Raw genomic sequence first — 20,262 nt, forward strand, 5'->3', positions numbered from 1 at the left:
TAATGAATCAGATGAAAATTAAGCATAGGACTGGCCAGATATGGGATGACTTTGACGTAGTTGGCCATCTTAAATATATTGCAATATATGGACAAACAATCCCTGTGTTGTTTAAAGGGTAAGGCATTTTTTAGTAGCAGTATGCACAAAATGTCTCTGTCTTAAATATATTGATAATGGGTTGAGTGCAGAGGACCTCTTGTAGTTGACTATATGTATTTTGTGGTCACACCCTCATTGCACCCCCGCCTAATGGTTTTAATAAATAGTGGTGAGCACAACTTTCCCTTGTTTGTTATAGTTTATACAGGAGCAGTGACCAGCTCCATGTTGTAGCTCCCACCCCTCCCAGCTATAGTCAGGTGATCCCACTGGTGTCTAATAAAAGGGCAGCCAAGTTTGGGAGTTTTACTTTGAAAGCAGCTAGTAAGTTGCAGGTAAAACTTAGTCCCTTTGTAAAATGTATAATTAAGCAATTGAATTCTTAATGAATCAGATGAAAATTAAGCGTAGGACTGGCCAGATATGGGATGACTTTGACGTAGTTGGCCAGCTTAAATATATTGCAATATATGGACAAACAATCCCTGTGTTGTTTAAAGGGTAAGGCATTTTTAAGTAGCAGTATGCACAAAATGTCTCTGTCTTAAATATATTGATAATGGGTTGAGTGCAGAGGACCTCTTGTAGTTGACTATATATATATATATATATATATATATATATATATATATATATATATATATATATATATATATATATATATATATATATATACATACATATATATAAAATCAAATTTAACATTTTTAATTATAGCTTAGAAAAGTAAGGTCAAAGTTAATATTTCAAAAGGTTGGAATATTATATTTGTTAGATTAAGTGCCTTTATTCACAGTTAACTAACAGCTCAGTTACAGATTTCACGTTCCACACCTACTTTCTCTAACTTCTCAGGTTGCTGATGTTTTTTTGTGGCTTGATAACCCAGCTGACTTTGAACACTACTTGTGAGCTTTGCAATTTTTAAGTTATCCCTGTTTGCAGCATTTATTTAGATTCACCCATTTTCTTACGAAATGTAAAATGTATAGGGGCATATTTAATAAACAGTAGAGTATTATAAATTTTTCACAGATATAATTTAGTAAACATACACCGTTTTAACCTCAGTTACAATAAGAGATCAGAGAATAAGAGTTTGAGTAGAATTTTCTTTTTATGTTTTGTTTAAAATATATTTAGTTACTAATTCAGCTTCTATTGCCGTTTTTATATGGTTTTTATACAGTCAGTTGTGGACAGTTGGGCTTATTTATCAAAAATTGAATTTGTGAGGTTTTTGAGTTTAAAAAAAACTTGAATGTTTGTTTATTTATTAAAAAATATGAATTCAAAAACCTTGATTGAATACAATCATGAAAATAACTTGAATAACTCAAATTGTGAGTTTACAAACTCATAAGACCTTGAAAAACTCAAATTTGTGTGTTTACAAGTAGTGCATTGAAGTCTATGGGCGGCAGTTTTTTCTTTCTGAGGCAGCACAACATTTCTTTTGACCCATGACAATTTTTTTCCTTTGGGGCAAAACTTGGCAAAAAATTTCACTCATCACTATTTAAAAGCTCCAAAAAACCCTCAAAAATCGCGAATAAAAAAATTGAATTTTGCCAAGGACAACTTCTATTGACTTCTACAAGAACTCGCAAGCTTCTAGATGCCAAAGTTTTACATTCGAGGTTTTAAATTTTCTTTGAATTGCATAAAAAAAATTCTAATTCGAACCTTGATAAATCACCCCCTAACAGGGCCGGATTCAAGCGGCACCCCGAGGCCAACACCGGACGCGTTGTGCGCGCGATCTCTCCTGTGGTTGCGCGGCCCTAGCGCCACCTTTACTGATCTAGTGCCAGCCCCTGTGCGCATAATTGCGCACTTAAATACCAGAGCACCCAGTGCTCCATAGGATGCGGCAGGGCGGTATGCCGCCCCTAAAATTTTGCCGCCCGGGCCTTTGTGGCCTTGCCACAAATCCGGGCCTGCCCCCTTAGACTATAGTTGTAGGCTAAAAAATGAAGGGTCAGGCTAAAAAATTAAGGGCTTCTAAAATGAAAGCGGTGGGTGGTTACATTCAATGTAGATGTTACACTGTGTTGACCGTAAACAAAATAACTGAGAATCCACCCAAAAAAAAAATAAAATGTACATCTTGTCATATGAGATAAGATGATACCTTTATCTAGGTATCAACTGTATCTATTTATCTATTGTAGATAGACACATTAAACTGTTTTATTATAGTATTTGTGGGTGCATCTGGCATGATGCAGGGGGTGTTGAGAGTACTTAAATATGGATTTGTGGTGCATCAAAGCAATTGCCAAACTATGCCTCCACCAAAATAGTTTGTAATCAATGTAATTTTTTTGTGATATGACAATTGATGCCCACTACAGGTATGGAATAAACAATATATTATCTGGAAACGTTATCCACAATGTTTAAAAAATTGGCAATGCTGTATTTCACAGTATACTATTTAATCATGATCATTTGTAATACTAAGACATACCTTATTTGTTTATAAGGAAATAAGGAGGCGAGCTGAGGCAAATATTAGAGGGAAATTGTGGAAGCACTCAAGGCTAAATCAAAATATATTTAAATATAATGGAAGTGCTACTTACAATGCACTTCCCTGGGCCCCTGTCTCATAAATAATTCAGTATAAATGCAAGTGCATGTTTACAAAACAGGGGTTTTTAGTTACCAAAGTTATGATCATAAAATTGAAAAGCCACCATACCACGTCAAGGTAAACCCCATATGGCGGTCCCTAACTTACTTATTTTAAAAAGAAAGATTTCTCTGCATAATAGCATTACCTGTGTTCAGTGTGTGTTGAGCTGAGGCAAATCACCAGAAGTTTACTACTGTTTTAATGTATTTTTGCTTTCTACTCCAATTTACAGAATAATCATTTATCTAGAAAATCCCTTGCTCCTTTCAAGTTTCCCTAGGTATTGGAATCTCTATACATGTGTCTGGGTGCCATATTTTTAAGGTCGAAGACAGTGTTAAGACCAGTAAAGTCCTTATAGTGTATACTAATTAACATTTAATCAACTAACAGATTTACCTTATCGATTGCTTTGTGGTATGTGCATGTTTTTGCTTATACATGCCTCACTGCCCGTGCAGATCACAGATTAAAATAGCTGAACCTAAACCTATTGACTGAAAGCAAAAATTAAATTTAAGTACCAAATATCTAGTGTTTGTAACCACTCGTAGAACAGTTTGAGCTATTTTTTTCAGATGTTCCTATTTTCTTCCCAAAATGTCTTGTTTTACATTTTGAATTTGTTTCCCAAATTAATAAACTGGTTATGTATAGCAAAGTATACAATTAACAGGGTGTTAATGCATTGTGTTTCTTTGGGGAAGAGCTGTTTAAGGGTTTTCCTATATAGATGTTTGATTTTATTTTTAGGGTACATTGTTTTCCAAAATAGGTTCACACAACCTTAGAATGCAGAGAATAGAGGCCTTATTTTAATAATATTGGTATTATTTATTCACATGATGTGGAATCCAAAATTTGTTCAAATAATATTGGTCTTGTTCAGATAATGTGGAATTCAAAATTTTAGTTAGCAGACACCATCCGCAAGGACAAGGGAGTAGTGTGCGGGATGAAAAATTTTGAACAATCACGAATAAAGAATTAAAAAAAATCAATAATAAAGGAACCTCCCAATTCAAAACTATATACCGGACAAAAATTGTTGTCTAATAAATCTAATAGTAATGATAAAAAATTCAAATAGTATAATAGAAGTTTAAAAATCAGGCAGAAGCCCTCTTAAACCGCAGCTGTGTGAAAAATAAATGGAGGGCAACGCAAGACCCTCTGCTAAGTTAAACTGGCCTCCCCAATCACATGGTAAGGAGTGGTATAAATCTCCAGTGTAAATATTAAAGAGTATCCCTTGAAAGCATAAAATGGCTCAGCCCTTTCCTGATCGGCTGGCTCAGAGATATATCATCAATACAGTATCTCAAATGTACATGTTCCCTTCATTTCTGCATGTGCACTAATAACACACTACACATTGAAAATGGATTCAAATATTTCTATATAATAACCTTTACAAGAATGATAGTTTAACTAAACAGAAGCAAATAATAACATATCACCTCACATGCCTATATAAAATCTCATGTAAAAGTCTAAAAGAATATAGGGAGATGTCAAAAACTGGGACAATGTGAACAAAAAATGGAGTTTATTTTGCATCTCTTTTCCGTTTCTATGTATAGCAAATATGATAGGCAAAATATATTTGCAACTTTTGTTTTACTTTTCTTATCATTGGTATTTTATTCTAGTAAGGACGTGTGCCAAATATGTCTTTGACAATACTTTTCTAACTTGGCTTATTTTTTTACCAGCCAGAGGGATGCCTGAGAGAACCCCAACTTTCTTGCTGCCTACGGGTACTTCTAGCAGTAAACTAGTGCTACGTGATGAGGACTTGCTACTGGAGTGTATTGCTTCTGGAGTGTAAGTGTAGCAATAATTAGCAAAATCTCAGATGCAGAAGATAATGTTTAATATTTAAAAAATAAAGTAAACTAATTTTTATTTTATCATCATTTGGTAGCACCATAGACTAAAAAGGAATAAAACAACAAAAAAAGGGAAATGATAAAAGTGTAATAATGTCTTTAATAATGGGCACCCACAAGTGTGTGTGTACAAAATTGAAAGTGTGAATTTGAAAGGGTTAAATATCTTGCCTTACCTCTTAGGGCAATGTCAGACATTCTTCTACATTTTCACATGATTATGCAATTCAGTCATTTCCAGTGAACAAAACACAAGCTTAGCTTGTCCTATGATTATATATTTAGAGGTAAAGGCTATGGAGCTATTTACTGTTTTACACTGCAGTTCAAAGACGTTATATCAGTGCCACTATTAAAATCTCTGTAGACCAACGCCAGACATCATGTGGTATAAGAAAGGAGGAGAGCTACCCAGCAAGAAACTGAAATTTGAAAACTTCAACAAGACTCTACGCATCATTGGAGTGTCTGAAGAGGACTCGGGGGAGTATTTTTGCCAAGCTTCGAACAAGATGGGCAGCATTAGACACACGATTTCTGTCCGGGTGAAGGGTAGGAAGCCTTGTTTTGCATATCATTAGTGCTAGTTCATATTTTTTAGTTAATCTTTTTGTATGTTAGAAAATGTCCATATTCTGCCACTTTATGGTTGGTCTTTATTTTTTATTATTCATAGTTCTTGATTAAGGCATCATACTTATAGCTGGCCATAAGCAGGCTTCCACAGAGCACCACAAACCTACCGATAGATTTCTGGTAAATTTTTAGACCAAATATTAGTTGGGCAGGCCTTATGAAGAGGCTAGTGTAAGAGAAATTACCATTTTATTTTGTATAGCTTTAAGTTATTTAGTTCATTTTGGAACAATCACTGCAGCATTCCAACAGCTCATTTTGGATATACAAGGGTAAATTTGCTGTATTAGCATATTCTTCCTAAACCTAGTTAGATAATTCACACTGTAAATACAGTGAAGAAGACTGTAATGTGAGCAGATATATATAGTATTGGTGCTGGAGTTATATACTGTATACTCAGAGTGATATAAATATATTATTTACTACTAGTGCTACTAATCTGGTTGAAATGACTACAAAAAGGGATACATTAATGCACATACCCATGTCCATGTTTTGATAGAAAATTGTTCTTTTGAAAGCGGATATATTTTCATAAACAAGGGTTTTTAGTCAAACTTTAAAGAAGGAAATTTGTAACTAACTTATAACCTATAGTTTTATCAGTGTTAAAGTGCGGAGCTTGTCTGATGAATGCGGTCGCCATTTTAAAAGTATCTTTGTCACATCAACTTTTTGCATGGCCCCTTCATCAGTCTCCTATACTGCTCTACACGATGTAAACAATGACACATGTACAGCAGCTTTTCTGCCACAATGATTATGACTAAATTTTAAATTTTTATAGTACTGTATATATTAATACTTTATTTTTTTTTACCCACAATAAAATCTGCTGTTACTGATCTACAAATAAATCACACAAAACTTTGTTGTAGCTTTTCAGTAGCAAAAAAAATTCCTAAATCAGACCTTTATTTTACTTTAGTTTATCTGCACAACCCGGCAGTGGTTTGAAGAAAGGTCTAGAAGATCAATAGGAGAGGGCCTGAATAGAAAGAAAAGTAAATAACAATACAATTTCTATTGAAAAATTGAGATCAACTAAAAAGTTGCCAAAACAGTTGCTAAAAATAATACACTCTATAACATGCATAGCATAGCATGGAATAACAATTTAAGCTTGTGAAAGTGTTGACATCAGTTCAATTATATACCTTCTTTCTTTTACCCTCAGCTGCTCCATATTGGCTTGATGAGCCAAAGAACTTAATTCTTGCACCCGGTGAGAATGGACGTTTGGTATGTCGTGCCAGTGGCAGCCCCAAACCTACAATCCAGTGGTTTATGAATGGAGATGCTATTGAAGGTAATTATTTATGACAGAGTTTTCAGATGAGAACTGAAGAAGTTAAATATTATATACACATTCAACATTGTTTTTCGTAAAGGTAATTATGGACTTAAATAACTCAAATATTGTAAGAAAAAGTCATACAAAATCCAAAACAGTGGACTACCTAAAGCTATAGTGAAACCATTAAACATGGATATATATATATATATATATATATATATATATATATATATATATATATATATATATATATATATATATATATATATATATATTTATATTTTATGTATTCTGATAGGCTGTGCAAAATAAAAAATATATATTTATATTTTATATATTCTAATAGGCTGTGCAAAATAAAAAATGTTTCTCATATAGTTAGTAAGGCAAAAATGTAATGTATAAAGGCTGGAGTGACTGGATGTCTAACATAATAGCCAGAACATTACTTCCTGCTTTTCAGCTCTCTAGGTTTACACTGACTGGTTAACCTGGTTACCAAGCAGTAACCAATCAGAGACTTGAGGGGGGGGCACATGAGTCATTTCTGTTGCTTTTGAATCTGAGCTGCATGCTGAGGATCAATTGACAAACAGATATGTCCCATGTGGCCCCTCTTCAAGTCGCTGACTAGCTCAGAGTTATAGAGCTGAAAAGCAGGAAGTATTCTGGCTATTATGTTAGACATCCAGTCACTCCAGCCTTTATACATGACATTTTTGCCTAACTAACTATATTAGAAACATTTTTTATTTTGCACAGCCTATCTATTTACACAATTTTTATTTTCACACTGAACTGTTCCTTTAAACTCGTGTCATCTTTAGGAACAGTGAAAAAAACCTGAGGTTTATTTTCTGGAAGTAATATGAAATGTTTTTGAACCAGCACCCAGGCATGTGCCAGGGTTTTTCTTCATGTGCACCAGACGTGATTGTATATGCAAATATAAAACTATGTGCTTAGCTTTTTTAGATACATATTTGTTCTCAAGCTTGGTTTGTTACTCTGGGGTGAATTTTATTAGCTGAGTTATGGGCAGTGATCCAAAAAGGTGAACACCACTTTATGTTCCTTTTTAGGCATTGGAACAGTGTTTGTAAAGGGTAAAGTTTGTTATCCATAAGTACCCTCTGGTTATTTTACATCAAGGATTTTCCTAACTTGATTTTCAGGCTAATGACACACAATAAAATAGACACTCAGTAAAATTGGGTTGCTGCTACTTTTCTCTGAAAACAACTCCAGCAACAACAAAGTGTATGAAATCTCATGCCAAATGGGAATGACAAGCTCACAGTGCAACTGTTAGTCTTTAAAGAGATACTGATATGGGAAAACATGTTTTTTAAAAAAAATAGTGAGTAGTTCTGCTCCAGTTGAATGCTCTGCACTGAAATCCATTTTTCGAAAGAGCATACAGATTTTTTTATATTTATATTTTGAAATTGGACATGTGGCTAGCATTTCCCAGGGGCCCTAGTCATGTGACTTGTGCTCTAATAAACTTCAGTCACTTTTTACTGCTGCACTGCAGCAAATCAGCAGAACAATGGGAAGGTAAAGAGATAACAGCTTCCTAACACAAGATAACAGCTCCCTGGAAAGATCAGCACTCAATAGTAAAAATCCATGTCCCACTGCAACTCCCCCATTCACATTGAGTAGGAGAAACAATAGCCTGCCTGAAAGCAGTTCCATAGTGAAGCGCATGCTTTTTCTGAAAGTACATGACCAGGCAAAATGACCTGAGATGGCTGCATACACACCAATGTCACAAGTAAAAAAATATATACTTCTTGGTTCAGGAATAAAATTAAAAATTAAATTAAAAAAACCAAATTTATATGGTAGAGTGAATTAGTTGCAGTGTAAACAATTAGTGTCCCTTTAAAGTTTACTTTCTAAAATATACACATTTTAAATGAGGTGAAAGCAACTCTATGTCTACTGCTCACAGTGATGCGAAAATGTAGACATACAACCCCCATTTCAATAGGATTTGCCCTGAATTGTCCCAAATATATTGTGCAATTGTTTTTATTAGGATGTACGTATGGTTTTAAACTTGCCCTGTAGGCAGGACACTGGAAGATGATTATTATATTACAACCATACATTTTCCCCTACTTCTGATGGTATAAGTAGTAATTTCTGTGTATGTTTTTTTATGTTAAAGAATACATTTAAGCTTAGAGGCAACTGCAACACCACAGCTGTATTTAATACAGGCTATAAGCAAGTTAATGCATGATCTAGTGACTTCTTGTGATGATTAAAACTAAAACTGCTTCATGTTACTCAAAGGAGGAATAAGAGTAAAGAAGTAACTGAAAAAAACAGGAGAAAGAAACTAAAGTGGTTGTTCATCTTTAAATTATGTTTTAATGTGATGTAGAGTGATATTCTGACACAATTTTCCATTTATTTTTTTTCATTTTTTAATATTTGTGGTTTTAAGTTATTTATTCAGGCTGTTTATAGGATGAATTTTCAGCAAACTTGTTTCTATAGTCTAGATTACCATAGCAACCATGCAGTGATTTGAATAAGAGATTGGAATATGAATAGGAGATGGCCTGATAAGAAGTAGCAATAACAATTGATTTGTTTTAGTTGGGGTCAGTGACCCCCATTTTAAAACGGGTAAGAGTCAAAAGAAGAAGACAAATAGTTCAAAAACTTTTGAAGGCCAATTTAAAATTTGCTTAGAGTAAGCCATTATAAAAGGCGAACCATCCCTTTATAGTCTCAAAATATGTTGAAATGTTACTTACAGTAGCTGTCTTTCATGTGATGTTCCACTAATTAAGTTTAATTCTTGTCTTAAATTTAGTGGGTGCCACAAATCCCAACTTTGAAATTGCGGGTGACACCATCATTTTCCGAGAAGTACAGAGTGGCAACAGTGCTGTATACCAATGCAATGCTTCTAATGAACATGGTTATCTGTTAGCTAATGCCTTCGTCAGCATTCTAGGTAAGCAGAAATAAGAGTAACACCAAATTTCTTTTAAATATCTTTAAGTATATCTAACCATTCTTAAAGTATCTCATGTATGGGCGCGGAGCCGCATGCCTAGCAGTTGAGTCGCATGTAAGAGGAGCTCCGTCACAAGTATCCTGCACAGCCCATAAGCTAACCCTACCTTACGCTGAATTCCGGTCTGAGTGGCAATCCTGAACTCCGCAGTTACCAGCAATGAGAAGAACCAACTCAGGCACCTAGCGTGTGTGCTCTGAAACTGCCGCTAAATAGGAGCAGTATGCACGGGGCCCAAGACAAGATGGCGCCCGCACCTCTTCCGCTCCTCCAGAACAGCAGGCTGAATCGGAGGGTGAGAGTGTGGGCAGTAAATGTACCCCAGCAGCTCAAAGAACCGCGGGGGGGGGGAAGGAATGTGAAGCGTGTGTGCACAGAGGCCCCTTCAGAGCCTGAATTTCAGGTTAATGGCGCAAGCCACAATGGCACCCACACCTCCCCCTCTTCCCAAGTGCAGCACCATCAGATGGAGGAGGATGCACTGGGTAACGCTGCACCGACTATGCAGGATATCATCACAGCAATAGCCTCCTGCCAAGCTTCCCTGACTGAAACCCTTACTACAAAGATTGAAGAAGTGAAGGTAGAATTATCATTTCTGGAGCAGGATGCACAGGCTATCAGGGACGGACAGGAGCTGTGGAGGAAAGGGTGGGAGCCCTAGAGGACCGTACTGCTCCCCTACCTAACGAGATCACCCAGACCGCATGGAAGACATGGAAAATCGCCAGAGGCACTCAAATATCAGAGTGGTAGGCCTCCCAGACAAAAGTGAAGGGCAACATTCAGAATTGTTTGCAGAGCAGTGGCTGGAAGTCATGCTCAGAGCTGAGATCTTTTCACAGCAATTTGTAGCAGAGAGAACCCATAAGGTACCCACATGTGCCATCCCTCCTGGTGCCCCTCCGAGGACCTTCCTCATCAAGCTGCTAAATTATCGGGACAGGGATGTGGCACTGAAAGCTGCAAGGAGCAAGGGCGGCATTTACTACCAAGGAGCCAGAGTCTCACTTTACCCTGACTACTCTGCGGCCCTGCAACGCCAGCGCAACACGTTCTATGGAGTCAAATGACGAGACATGGGTTGCGAATCATGGATGGCGGCAAAGTACAGCTTTTTGACCAACCAGACAACGTTCAGCATTGGCTGGATACCCGTCCAAGGCCTCAACGAGGTAGTCCATCCCAACTGCAGCACAGTCCGCCGCGACATCCTGACGAGGAGGTAATCCAGCTCAGGCCGCAGGGTTCCGTAAGTAACACGCTCTGGGGATCCCGCTCTATAAAGTTATGATTCAAGCCACATAGACTCATATAGTGTTGAAACAGCCCTACAGATACATTTTTAGATTCCAGGGTCACTTGGAACGCTATTGGACACAATATGGGCGTTTTACAATAAGGAATCAGGCGGTACACGGTCTACATACCTATATACTGTATATACCTTCACACCTGGGGTTAGCATATTTTGATTGACGGAACAGACCCTCTTTGCTGGCAAGCTAACAGCAGTGTGACACTTAATAGTCCCTTAAGACACAAAAGGGAAATTAAAAGTACAGTTGAAACTCGGTACTTGCCGATGGACTAGTTATTGGATACAGTGGTGAGCTCTTACTTTAAAAAAGTGTTTAGGGAATGTTTAGGGAACGATGTATCTCCTGCATTGCCTGTGGAAGATTCTGGGTGGGGGGGAAATTGTTGGGAACATTGTAAATGTGTTGTGTCCTCACTTTCTGACCTTTTCTTTCTCTCTTCTCTGTGATGGGTTCCCATGTTTCGTTGTTTCAACAGTATGCACCAGCCTGTGCGGTTCTTCAATTAAACTCCTCTATATATTATGGCAGGGACAAAACTTAAACAAATCTCCTGGAATGTCATGGGGTTAAATGACAAAAAAATGTTCCCTGGTACTAGACCACCTCAAGAAACAAGGGGCAGATGTATTGCTACTCCAGGAAACCCACTTAATTGGGCAAAGGGTCTGTGCCCTGAAGAGGCATTGGTTGGGTCCAATTTACCATGCAGAGTACTCATCATAGGGGTAGCAATCTTGTTCAGAAAATCAGTCAACCCAATAGTGGAAACCGTCAGAACAGACCGGCTGGGCAGGTTTATATTATTGAAGGTAACAATTGATGCATACACTATGATTTTGGTTAATGTCTATTCCCCTCCCCCGGGCGAGCTCAGGAGATTCTTGGGAAAGTGGCTGAGATAGGTGATCTCCCCACCCTATGGTTTGGGGATTTTAATGCGGTCCCCAAAATGGATAGACTCCAACCATCTAAAGGGGACTCTAGGGCGCTGGGGGAGTGGTTGGGGGGTCTAATCCTGCTGTACGGCAATACTCGTGTTATACGGTGACCACATCAGCCCTCTCCCGCATAGATCTGGCTTTGGCCTCCCCCCTGGTGTTACAAAGGGTAGATTCAGTAAATTTTATTCCAAGAGTGTGCTCTGATCATGCCCCACTACAATTAGTTCTTAGAATGGGCAATGGGAGAGGGATACTGCAATGGAAACTGCCCCCATGATGGATAAAGGAGGAATTTATCAATGAGACATTTACTAAGAAATATGGGGAATTCTGGGGACTTAATGATGGGTCGGCACAGGAGCAGGTAGTATGGGACGCCAGTAAGGCCTTTGCTCGAGGAGCTTATATCTCATTAATAAAGGAAGCCAGGCGCAGCTGAGATGCAGAGCTGCAAGTGCTGAGGGAAAAACTGGCAGAAACTGAGCATGAATATGCCAATAGTCTCACTGAACAGCAGGGAGTGGCCCTTGATCTTGCACAGAGAAATGTTAACTTAGCCTATGAAAACAAATAATCCCAATGGGAACTTCGGAGGGCAGCCTCGTGGTGTGATAAAGGGGACAAGTGTGGAAGGCTCCTGGCCATACTCTCCAGGAAACCGCAGAAACTAACATCCATTCCAAGGCTGTCCACAGCCAAAGGAGTAGAAATTCAAGAGCAAGAGCTGATTCTTGATCAGTTTGTTAAAATTTAATTCCAATTTATACAGCCCCAAAACACAAAATTCTCTGACAACGCTTAGTCAATACTTGGACGGGGTTCAGATTCCAAGGCTTGGTCCAGGGGGATCAATCCAAAAAATTACTATGGATGAAATTACAGAGGCGATAGACGCATCTCCTAACGGGAAATCCCCCAGTCCAGATGGGTTACCCATTGAATGGTACAAAGCTCAAAAAGCCCTGGTAGTACCCAGATTGTGCTCTTTATTCAATTCCATACAGCAAGGGGCCTCCCTACCTGGAAGTTCTAAACTAGCTACAATTACCCTGATCCCAAAAGCAGGAAAGCCAGCTGACAGATGTGAATCGTATAGACCCATTTCCATTTTAAACATAGATATTAAGATACTGGCAAAGGTTATGGCCACTAGGCTAAAGCGGGTAGTGGACCAATTAATTCACCCAGATCAGACAGGCTTTATGCCCACTAGGGCTACGGATATCAATATTAGACGGCTTTTCATTAACATATGGGCCACCCACGAGATCGTTTGGGAAAGAGTGGTAGTGTCCTCGGACACGGAAAAAGCTTTTGATACGGTCGAGTGGCCATATCTCTGTCCCAAGAGTTTCAACTAGCTAGAGGGACCAGGCAAGGCTGTCCATTGTCCCCCCTATTATTTGCCCTGGCCATAGAACCTCTTGCCATATTAATCCGTAATAATGATATTGAGGGGCTTAAGCTACAGAGGCTAGAGGAGAAAATTTCATTATATGCGGATGACATGCTAGTATATTTGGCCAACCCCAGGGACTCCCTTGCAGAGCTTTTAAGGGAAGTAAAGAGGTTTGGCAATCGTTCTGGCCTTTGGATCAACTGGGCAAAGTCGGTGCTCTTTCCAATTGATGGTGAAGGTGGCAGAGACTTGCACCAGGGAGTGCAATTACAGTGGGTATTCTCCTTTACATATTTGGGCATAGTTATTCATAGAGACCTGCAGAAGTACATAGAATTGAACCTCTCCCCTGTGGTTGGTGCTCTAAAGTAGAAAACACAAATTGGACTAACCTTTCCGATATCCCTACCAGGCTGAGTAAATTTAATAACAATTATTTTTTTACCACAATGCGCCAGTTATACCCAGTAGAAGGTGGTTCAAAGAGCTGGACGCATGTGTCATAACTGCAGTTTGGGCGGGGGACTGACCTCACATCTCCTTGCAGATGCTGCAAGCCACAGTGAATAGGGGAGGCCTAGCTCTACCCAACTTTCAACTGTACTTTTATGCTAGTCAGCTGGCCTATGCCTGGTGGTGGCTGAATCCCGATCCTAATAATCAGGTGACTGTACTGAATGTAGCAGTGATCACCTCTTTTGAAGCTGTGGCAAATCAGCTCCATAGAGGGCTCCCCCTCTATATATCCCTTAACTCCTAATATGAAATCTGTGATCCAAGTATTTTTCAGAACAGTGTCTGCGGAGTATCGGAAAGGAGGTAAATGGTCAAAATGGACCCCACTTTGGGGCAACAGAAACCTCACCCATTTTAGAGATATACCAGATGTTAGTATGTGGGCTAACGCAGGGGTGAAATGTCTTAATGATATAGTGTCCTCAGAGAATCTCAAGCAATTTGCCCAACTAAAACAGGAATTTGAGTTACAGAATTGTATGTTATTCAGATATTTGCAGCTCAGACATGCGTTTGTGCCCCAGTTTGCCACAGAACCTCTAAGCACAACGGAAACCACTTTGGAACGTTATTTATGCAGGCCTTATGCAGGTCTCTATACCATTCTCCTGCAGGGGGACTTTGATCCGATAGGGCATATCAGAGGTAAATGGGCCCAGGATGTACCCGAGTTGGATGAGGGCTCCTGGAAAGAAATACTCGAGCAGATACCCGAAATTAACATTTCAATAAAAGACAGGTATATCCACACAAAGTTTTTGAATAGGGTTTATTACACACCGCACAGGCTGTCTCGAATATATCCATGTTATCCAGATGTATGTGTTAAATGTGGGGTAGAACAAGGCAACTACTTACATGTGTTTTGGGAATGCCCAAAGACACAACGCTTCTGGACATCAGTGCTTACCTTTATGAATACCTCTTTGCGTTTACCCAACATCCGGACCCTGAACTTTGTTTATTCGGACAAATTGGTGACTTAAGACTTTTGACCTGGAAAGCCATGGAACTGCCTACTATGAGATACTGGATAAAGCTGGTTGATGAAACTGGTATATTTAGCCCGGGTAAAGTATGGGGCCAATCAGGGCCGCTCCGGCCATGAGGCAAGGTGAGAATCTTGCCTCAGGCGGCACGGAGCGGCCAGTTACCAGGGGCGGCAAAAAGCCGCCTCTGGTAACTTTGAGCCGAATTTCCGTTTTTTAAAACGGAAATTCGGCTCTTCTAGCGCAGCGAGCGCAATAGCGCTCACTGCACTAGCGATGTGGCCCCGCTCCGACGCTGGTAGTTTGAAGAGCGGAGCAGGAGGAGGGGCGGCATTGGGGCTGCTGCCTCAGGCGGCAGCTGCCCCTGAAACGTGCCTGGGGCCAATGGATGGACGAGGCAGTAACTGATATGGTCAACTAAGAATCACTGTTGTATTGCTAAGTCAGGTATTAAATGTGATTATGGAACGGATGAACCTCTCTCCTCTTTTTCTCTATCTTTCAACTCTAATTTAAAATCATCGGAAAAGTTAATATAGAAAATCTTTTTTTTTTAAAAAAAAGTATTTCATGTATTATTCTCTGCATACAAAAGTTGTGCTTCCTCAGCTTGCTGTGTATTTTAAAAATATGTATGTATTGCATTTACATATTTCCTTACTCTTTAACATTTACTTAGTCTTTAACTTGTTTCTGTTCTCTTTTGGTGATTTATTTTCTTTTTTCTGTATTCCACTCTGCACCATTCACTGCCATAGATGTCCCATCTCGGATGCTGGGCCCTCGTTATCAGGTGATTCGAGTGATAGAATACAACAGGACCCAGCTAGACTGCCCTTTTTTTGGCTCTCCTATACCTACTCTCCGCTGGTAAGCTCTAACCATGTTAGAAGCGCATAAATATCATGTTCTTTTTTGTAATTTCCTCAAACTCTGGTTCTTATTTTAACATACATTACGATATTACTGCAATGTATGGAGAATACGAAGATTGGGTAAATGTACAGTATTAATAGAAGATCAAGATTTCTGTACTAGAAATACTGCTAAAACTGGCACTGGATCTAGTAAAAAGAAAAAAAAAAGCACACATGACAGGACCATTATTGTATTGTATCACTAAAATACCTGAAGGACAGAGTTCCAATCTTCTATAGCATAATTAATAAAACAGACAACACTGGCTGCCACTGTACAGGATTTTTAAGTCTGTTCTTTCAGTGTTTCAGGACATATTGAGAAGAAGGGAAAACAAAAGGCACAACTTTGCTAAAAATCAGCACAATAAATTATTGTTTAAACAGAGGCTTTTGTGTTAGTTGGTAATTTTGTTTTATTGCCTTCTCTTTGCAAACACTGACCCAGCAGAACAGGAAGTTGGAAAGTGGTTTCATCTTCTTGTTTAAAAATAACAAACACTGTTCTTTAATTAAAAGTATATGCAAAACGTATGAACATGTTGGGAGAAGGTTGTATATTACCTTTTAAAAACATGCTTGTCACGTTCGGCACCCTATATCCAGAACCCAAGCTAAGCTCCCTTGTCTCGGCTCTCACTTCTGCCTTTAACCGCCGCCTTTCACCTCGGGAGGAGCCCTTGGCTAATTGGATACCGCCAGGTCTTAACAGAGAGAGGAGCAAAGCTAATGGTTCTGGACGAGCAAAGGGGCACAATTGTCTCACCAGGATACTGGAAGGAAGAACACCACCAGAAACAAGCAGGATGGGCCAGCACAAACAGTTAGAATAGTCAGACAGGCCAGAATTAGGATTAGATATCGTAAAATAGTCAGAGGACAGGCTAAAGGTTCAGGATTTGAGAGATCAACAAAGTCACAAACAGGCAAGGTCAGGATTGGAGAGGTCAGAAGAGTCAAACAGGCAGGCAAGGGTCAAAACAAAGTAGATCAATCAGAATACACGTAATAAAGCACCCAGGAACAAGGCCGGCGCATAAACCAGGAAGCGCCCCGGAGCGTGTGCCATAGAGGGACCAGCAGAGCAAGGGAAAGGAGCAAAGCAGCCAGCGTCCACGCGGCGTTGGACTCCGCTGCCCACTAGACCACCAGGGTAAGATTCCCTTACAATGCTACAATAAGAGCTAGGCCTAGCTGGACATCCTAGGTGACCCAGTCGGACATCTCAACCTCCTACCGCTGCACGCAAACAATATACCTACCCCTAGTCCAGAAGGCTAGAATTCTGAGTTGGGACAAAGAATGGCTGGGATTGTAGAGAAAACTGTGGAAATGGAGAGACAAGGTTAATAATAGCAGAAAGATGGAGAAAGAAAAGAAGGCAGTAGAAAATAAATTTAAATGGAGTAGAATAACAAATAGGAACAGCAGTAGAGAATGGGAATGGAGAATAATTGAGCAAGGGTTAAAAAGAGATTACTTTAGGGGAAGTAGGAAGATAACAAAAAGGTGAGAGTGCAGAAGAGAAAAGGGAATTGTGTGAATTGAAAGAGGGCAGAGCATATTACAACTTGGAAAAGGAGTGGCATAGGAAGGCAGACATTGGAACAAAGCACACATGGGTTAGAACACAAGGATGAAACACACGAGGGTGGATATAGAAAGGACAAAGAAAAGGGATGGGAGAGAAAGAAAGGAGGGAGGATGAGACAAGTATAGATCGAAGGTAGGCAAAGAAGGGGAAAGGGATTTGGTGTATCAGATGAGTTAAGGTGGGCATAGACATTAAGATTTTTAAAAGATCTTTTTGTTACTATAGGACCAAGCTTATCCTGAAACAATCCTTTAAATGTGCGATTTGTCGATCAACTAAAAAGACCATTTCAAATGACATTGTCTAGTAGAAGCTAGTAGAAAGTAGAAAACTGTGGGTAGCTGCCTGCTTGGCCCTGCAAACAATTGGACAATGGATACATATCACTGCGAACATTTTCTATCCGGACTGATCTATTTTCTGACAGATCATTAGATGTACGATAGTTCGGTGCCCACTAACCTCACAATAATTTGACGGATCGCACTCAAATTGGTCGTTAGGGAGAGAAAACATCTTTTGCCACCTTTAGGGAAAGAAGGTAAACAAAAGAGGAAGGGTTGGACTTGGGAGTGGGGTATAACAAGTGAAATGACATTCTGACTGGAGAAGAGTAAACATAACAACTGGTGAGAAGATGTGGTAGGAAATAAAGGAGGAGCAATAGTGAGAGTGAGAAGGAGGTGGGAAAATATGTTATGAGGAAAAGATAGTAAAGTAGAGAGAGGAAGGAGAATTTGGAATGACAAGAAAACAGAAGAAACCCGGTGTTAAAAAAGGAAAGCTACCGATTATTGCCAATAGATTAGCCACAATAGTGCAAGCTATAACACTATATTTATTCTGTAGAATGCTTTACCGATACCTGAGTAAACAGCTCTAGACACTGTCTCTGTTTGTTTATTATAGCAGCTGCCATATTAGCTTGCTGTGACATAATTTCTTGCCTGAGTCTCTCCCTGCTCACTCATAGCTCTGGGTTTAGATTACAGTAGGGAAGGGAGAAGGGAGGGGAAGAGGGAGAGAGGAGCAAACTGAGCATGCTCAAGCCCTAGCCCTGGAGGTTTATGCTGAAAAACAGGAAGTCCGATACAGAAGCCCATGTGTATACAATAGAAGGAAAGAAATTATGTGTTTCTTTTGACAAAGGGCTCAGAGCAGCATTACTTTGATGGTTTACTGGTGTATTTATTTAGACCTTTCTGATAATGCTTACTTAATTTTAGCCTTTCCTTCTCCTTTAAGGAGGAGAAAACAAAGAGAGTAGTAGGTAGTGAGAAACCTTAGGAAATGAGAATAAATTGTTTAAAAACTGAAGTTTACAAGAAGCAAGAGATAAAGGCAGTACTGAGTGGACAACTGGAATGAAGGCACATACATCCCATATGTACATGAATACAACTGTATATAGTTAGTCACTTAGATTGTAAACTCCATGGTGCATTGATTGATATCAATGCACCATTGCGTTTACAATATAAATGAAAGATTAAGAACGGAGTGTCAAAAAGACAAGAGGAATGATTTCCTTTTTTTGGCACTCCGTTCTTAACCTTTCATTTAACTGTGCTTTTTATTTGTTCGAATTTATTATTGTATTCACCACTGTTGTGTTCTAATAATTGTTGTTCTGTAAAACGCTGAATGCCATATACATAAAGATGTAATACATACATGTGCCCCAGGCTTAATGGCTCTTTAATTCTATAAGTTATTTCTGTTTCTTAACATTCCTGTAATAAACTATAAACTAAATATCAAAAATTAACTTAATGTACTGTATGTTTATAGGTTTAAAAATGGACAGGGTAGTAACCTTGATGGTGGCAACTACCGTGTGCATGAAAATGGGACCCTAGAGATTAACACTGTGAGGAAGGAGGACCAAGGAAAATACACATGCGTTGCTACCAATATTTTGGGCAATGCTGAAAATACTGTGCGGCTGGAGGTCAAAGGTAAGGGTGCTGCATTTCTAATTTACAGTATGTATGGCTTTCCTCCGTTTCCTCTGGATTCTTAGAGAGAGTTCATCTTATTATCATTTTATAGTCAGCTGAAATGATGAGGAAGTTTAGCCAATCACTTTTTCTCAACTTCAATATGTATATTCTATTTTGTAATGTATTAGTAATACTTGCAATGCACATTTTGAAGATGTACTTCAAGTTATTTCAGCAACTTCTAAAAAACTTCTAAAAAAATACAAATATGTTATTTTATATCCAAAACACTGCCTTATAATGATGCACTGGTCGAAAAATCAACCCTGACCTCCATTCTGCAATTATTTTTATACCTCCTCCAACCCAAATATATCTGACATGGGTTTATATTTTCTTTATGCTCCAAAAAATCTGTAAACTTCGGCAACCTCTAAAATTAGAGTTTTTCTGATAATTCATAGTGAAAAAAGATCTGAAAATCTCAAAGTCAGAATTGATTTAAAGAGGTCCAATCAAAACAGCACAGCTCCCATTGACTTCTATAACACTTTTATTTGGCTAAGATTTGCATTAGAGGTTTTCATGGTGTTTACACTTAATAAATCTCAAATTTTTAGAGCTGTTTAGAAATATAGGAAAACCAAAAATTTTTTCGAAATTCATGGAAAAAATATCTCAATTCGATTGTTAGTAAATGGGCCCCTTAGTATGCATTTACTTTAAAGTTACATGTAGATTAATGGGCATTTTTCAGATAAATATGGTACAATACAAATATGTTTTATGTGCAGATTATTTGCTCCTCCATTTATAGGGAGAGTATACCCCTCTATTCAGTTTGAGTTTATCGTCCTTAAAGTGATACTGACACTAAAAATTTTCTTTTCAAAATACTAATCTACATTAAAAGTTACATATAGGTCACATTGATTGTTTTTTGCTGATAGTTCAGCTTTTGTAAGTTATTATTACTTGAAGTTTCTAAACCTGACTGTTTTGCCAACCTGACTGTCCCATCTCAGCC

General features: G+C 38.7%; 1 protein-coding gene across 19 annotated transcripts in view; it reads left to right on the forward strand.

The window, feature by feature from the left end:
- nfasc.S (neurofascin S homeolog) overlaps positions 1-20,262 on the forward strand; it is a 157,025-nt gene that overhangs the window by 68,844 nt on the left and 67,919 nt on the right. For all 19 annotated transcript variants that reach the window (XM_041583803.1, XM_041583811.1, XM_041583800.1 and 16 more), the window contains 6 exons: positions 4,459-4,570; positions 5,003-5,187; positions 6,452-6,583; positions 9,408-9,551; positions 15,540-15,651; positions 19,084-19,250. In XM_041583803.1, the coding sequence (XP_041439737.1) occupies positions 4,459-4,570; positions 5,003-5,187; positions 6,452-6,583; positions 9,408-9,551; positions 15,540-15,651; positions 19,084-19,250 (852 nt within the window). The remainder of the gene's footprint in view (positions 1-4,458; positions 4,571-5,002; positions 5,188-6,451; positions 6,584-9,407; positions 9,552-15,539; positions 15,652-19,083; positions 19,251-20,262) is intronic.

This window comes from Xenopus laevis, chromosome 2S, assembly GCF_017654675.1.
Source record: "Xenopus laevis strain J_2021 chromosome 2S, Xenopus_laevis_v10.1, whole genome shotgun sequence".
Taxonomy (NCBI): Eukaryota; Metazoa; Chordata; class Amphibia; order Anura; family Pipidae; genus Xenopus; species Xenopus laevis.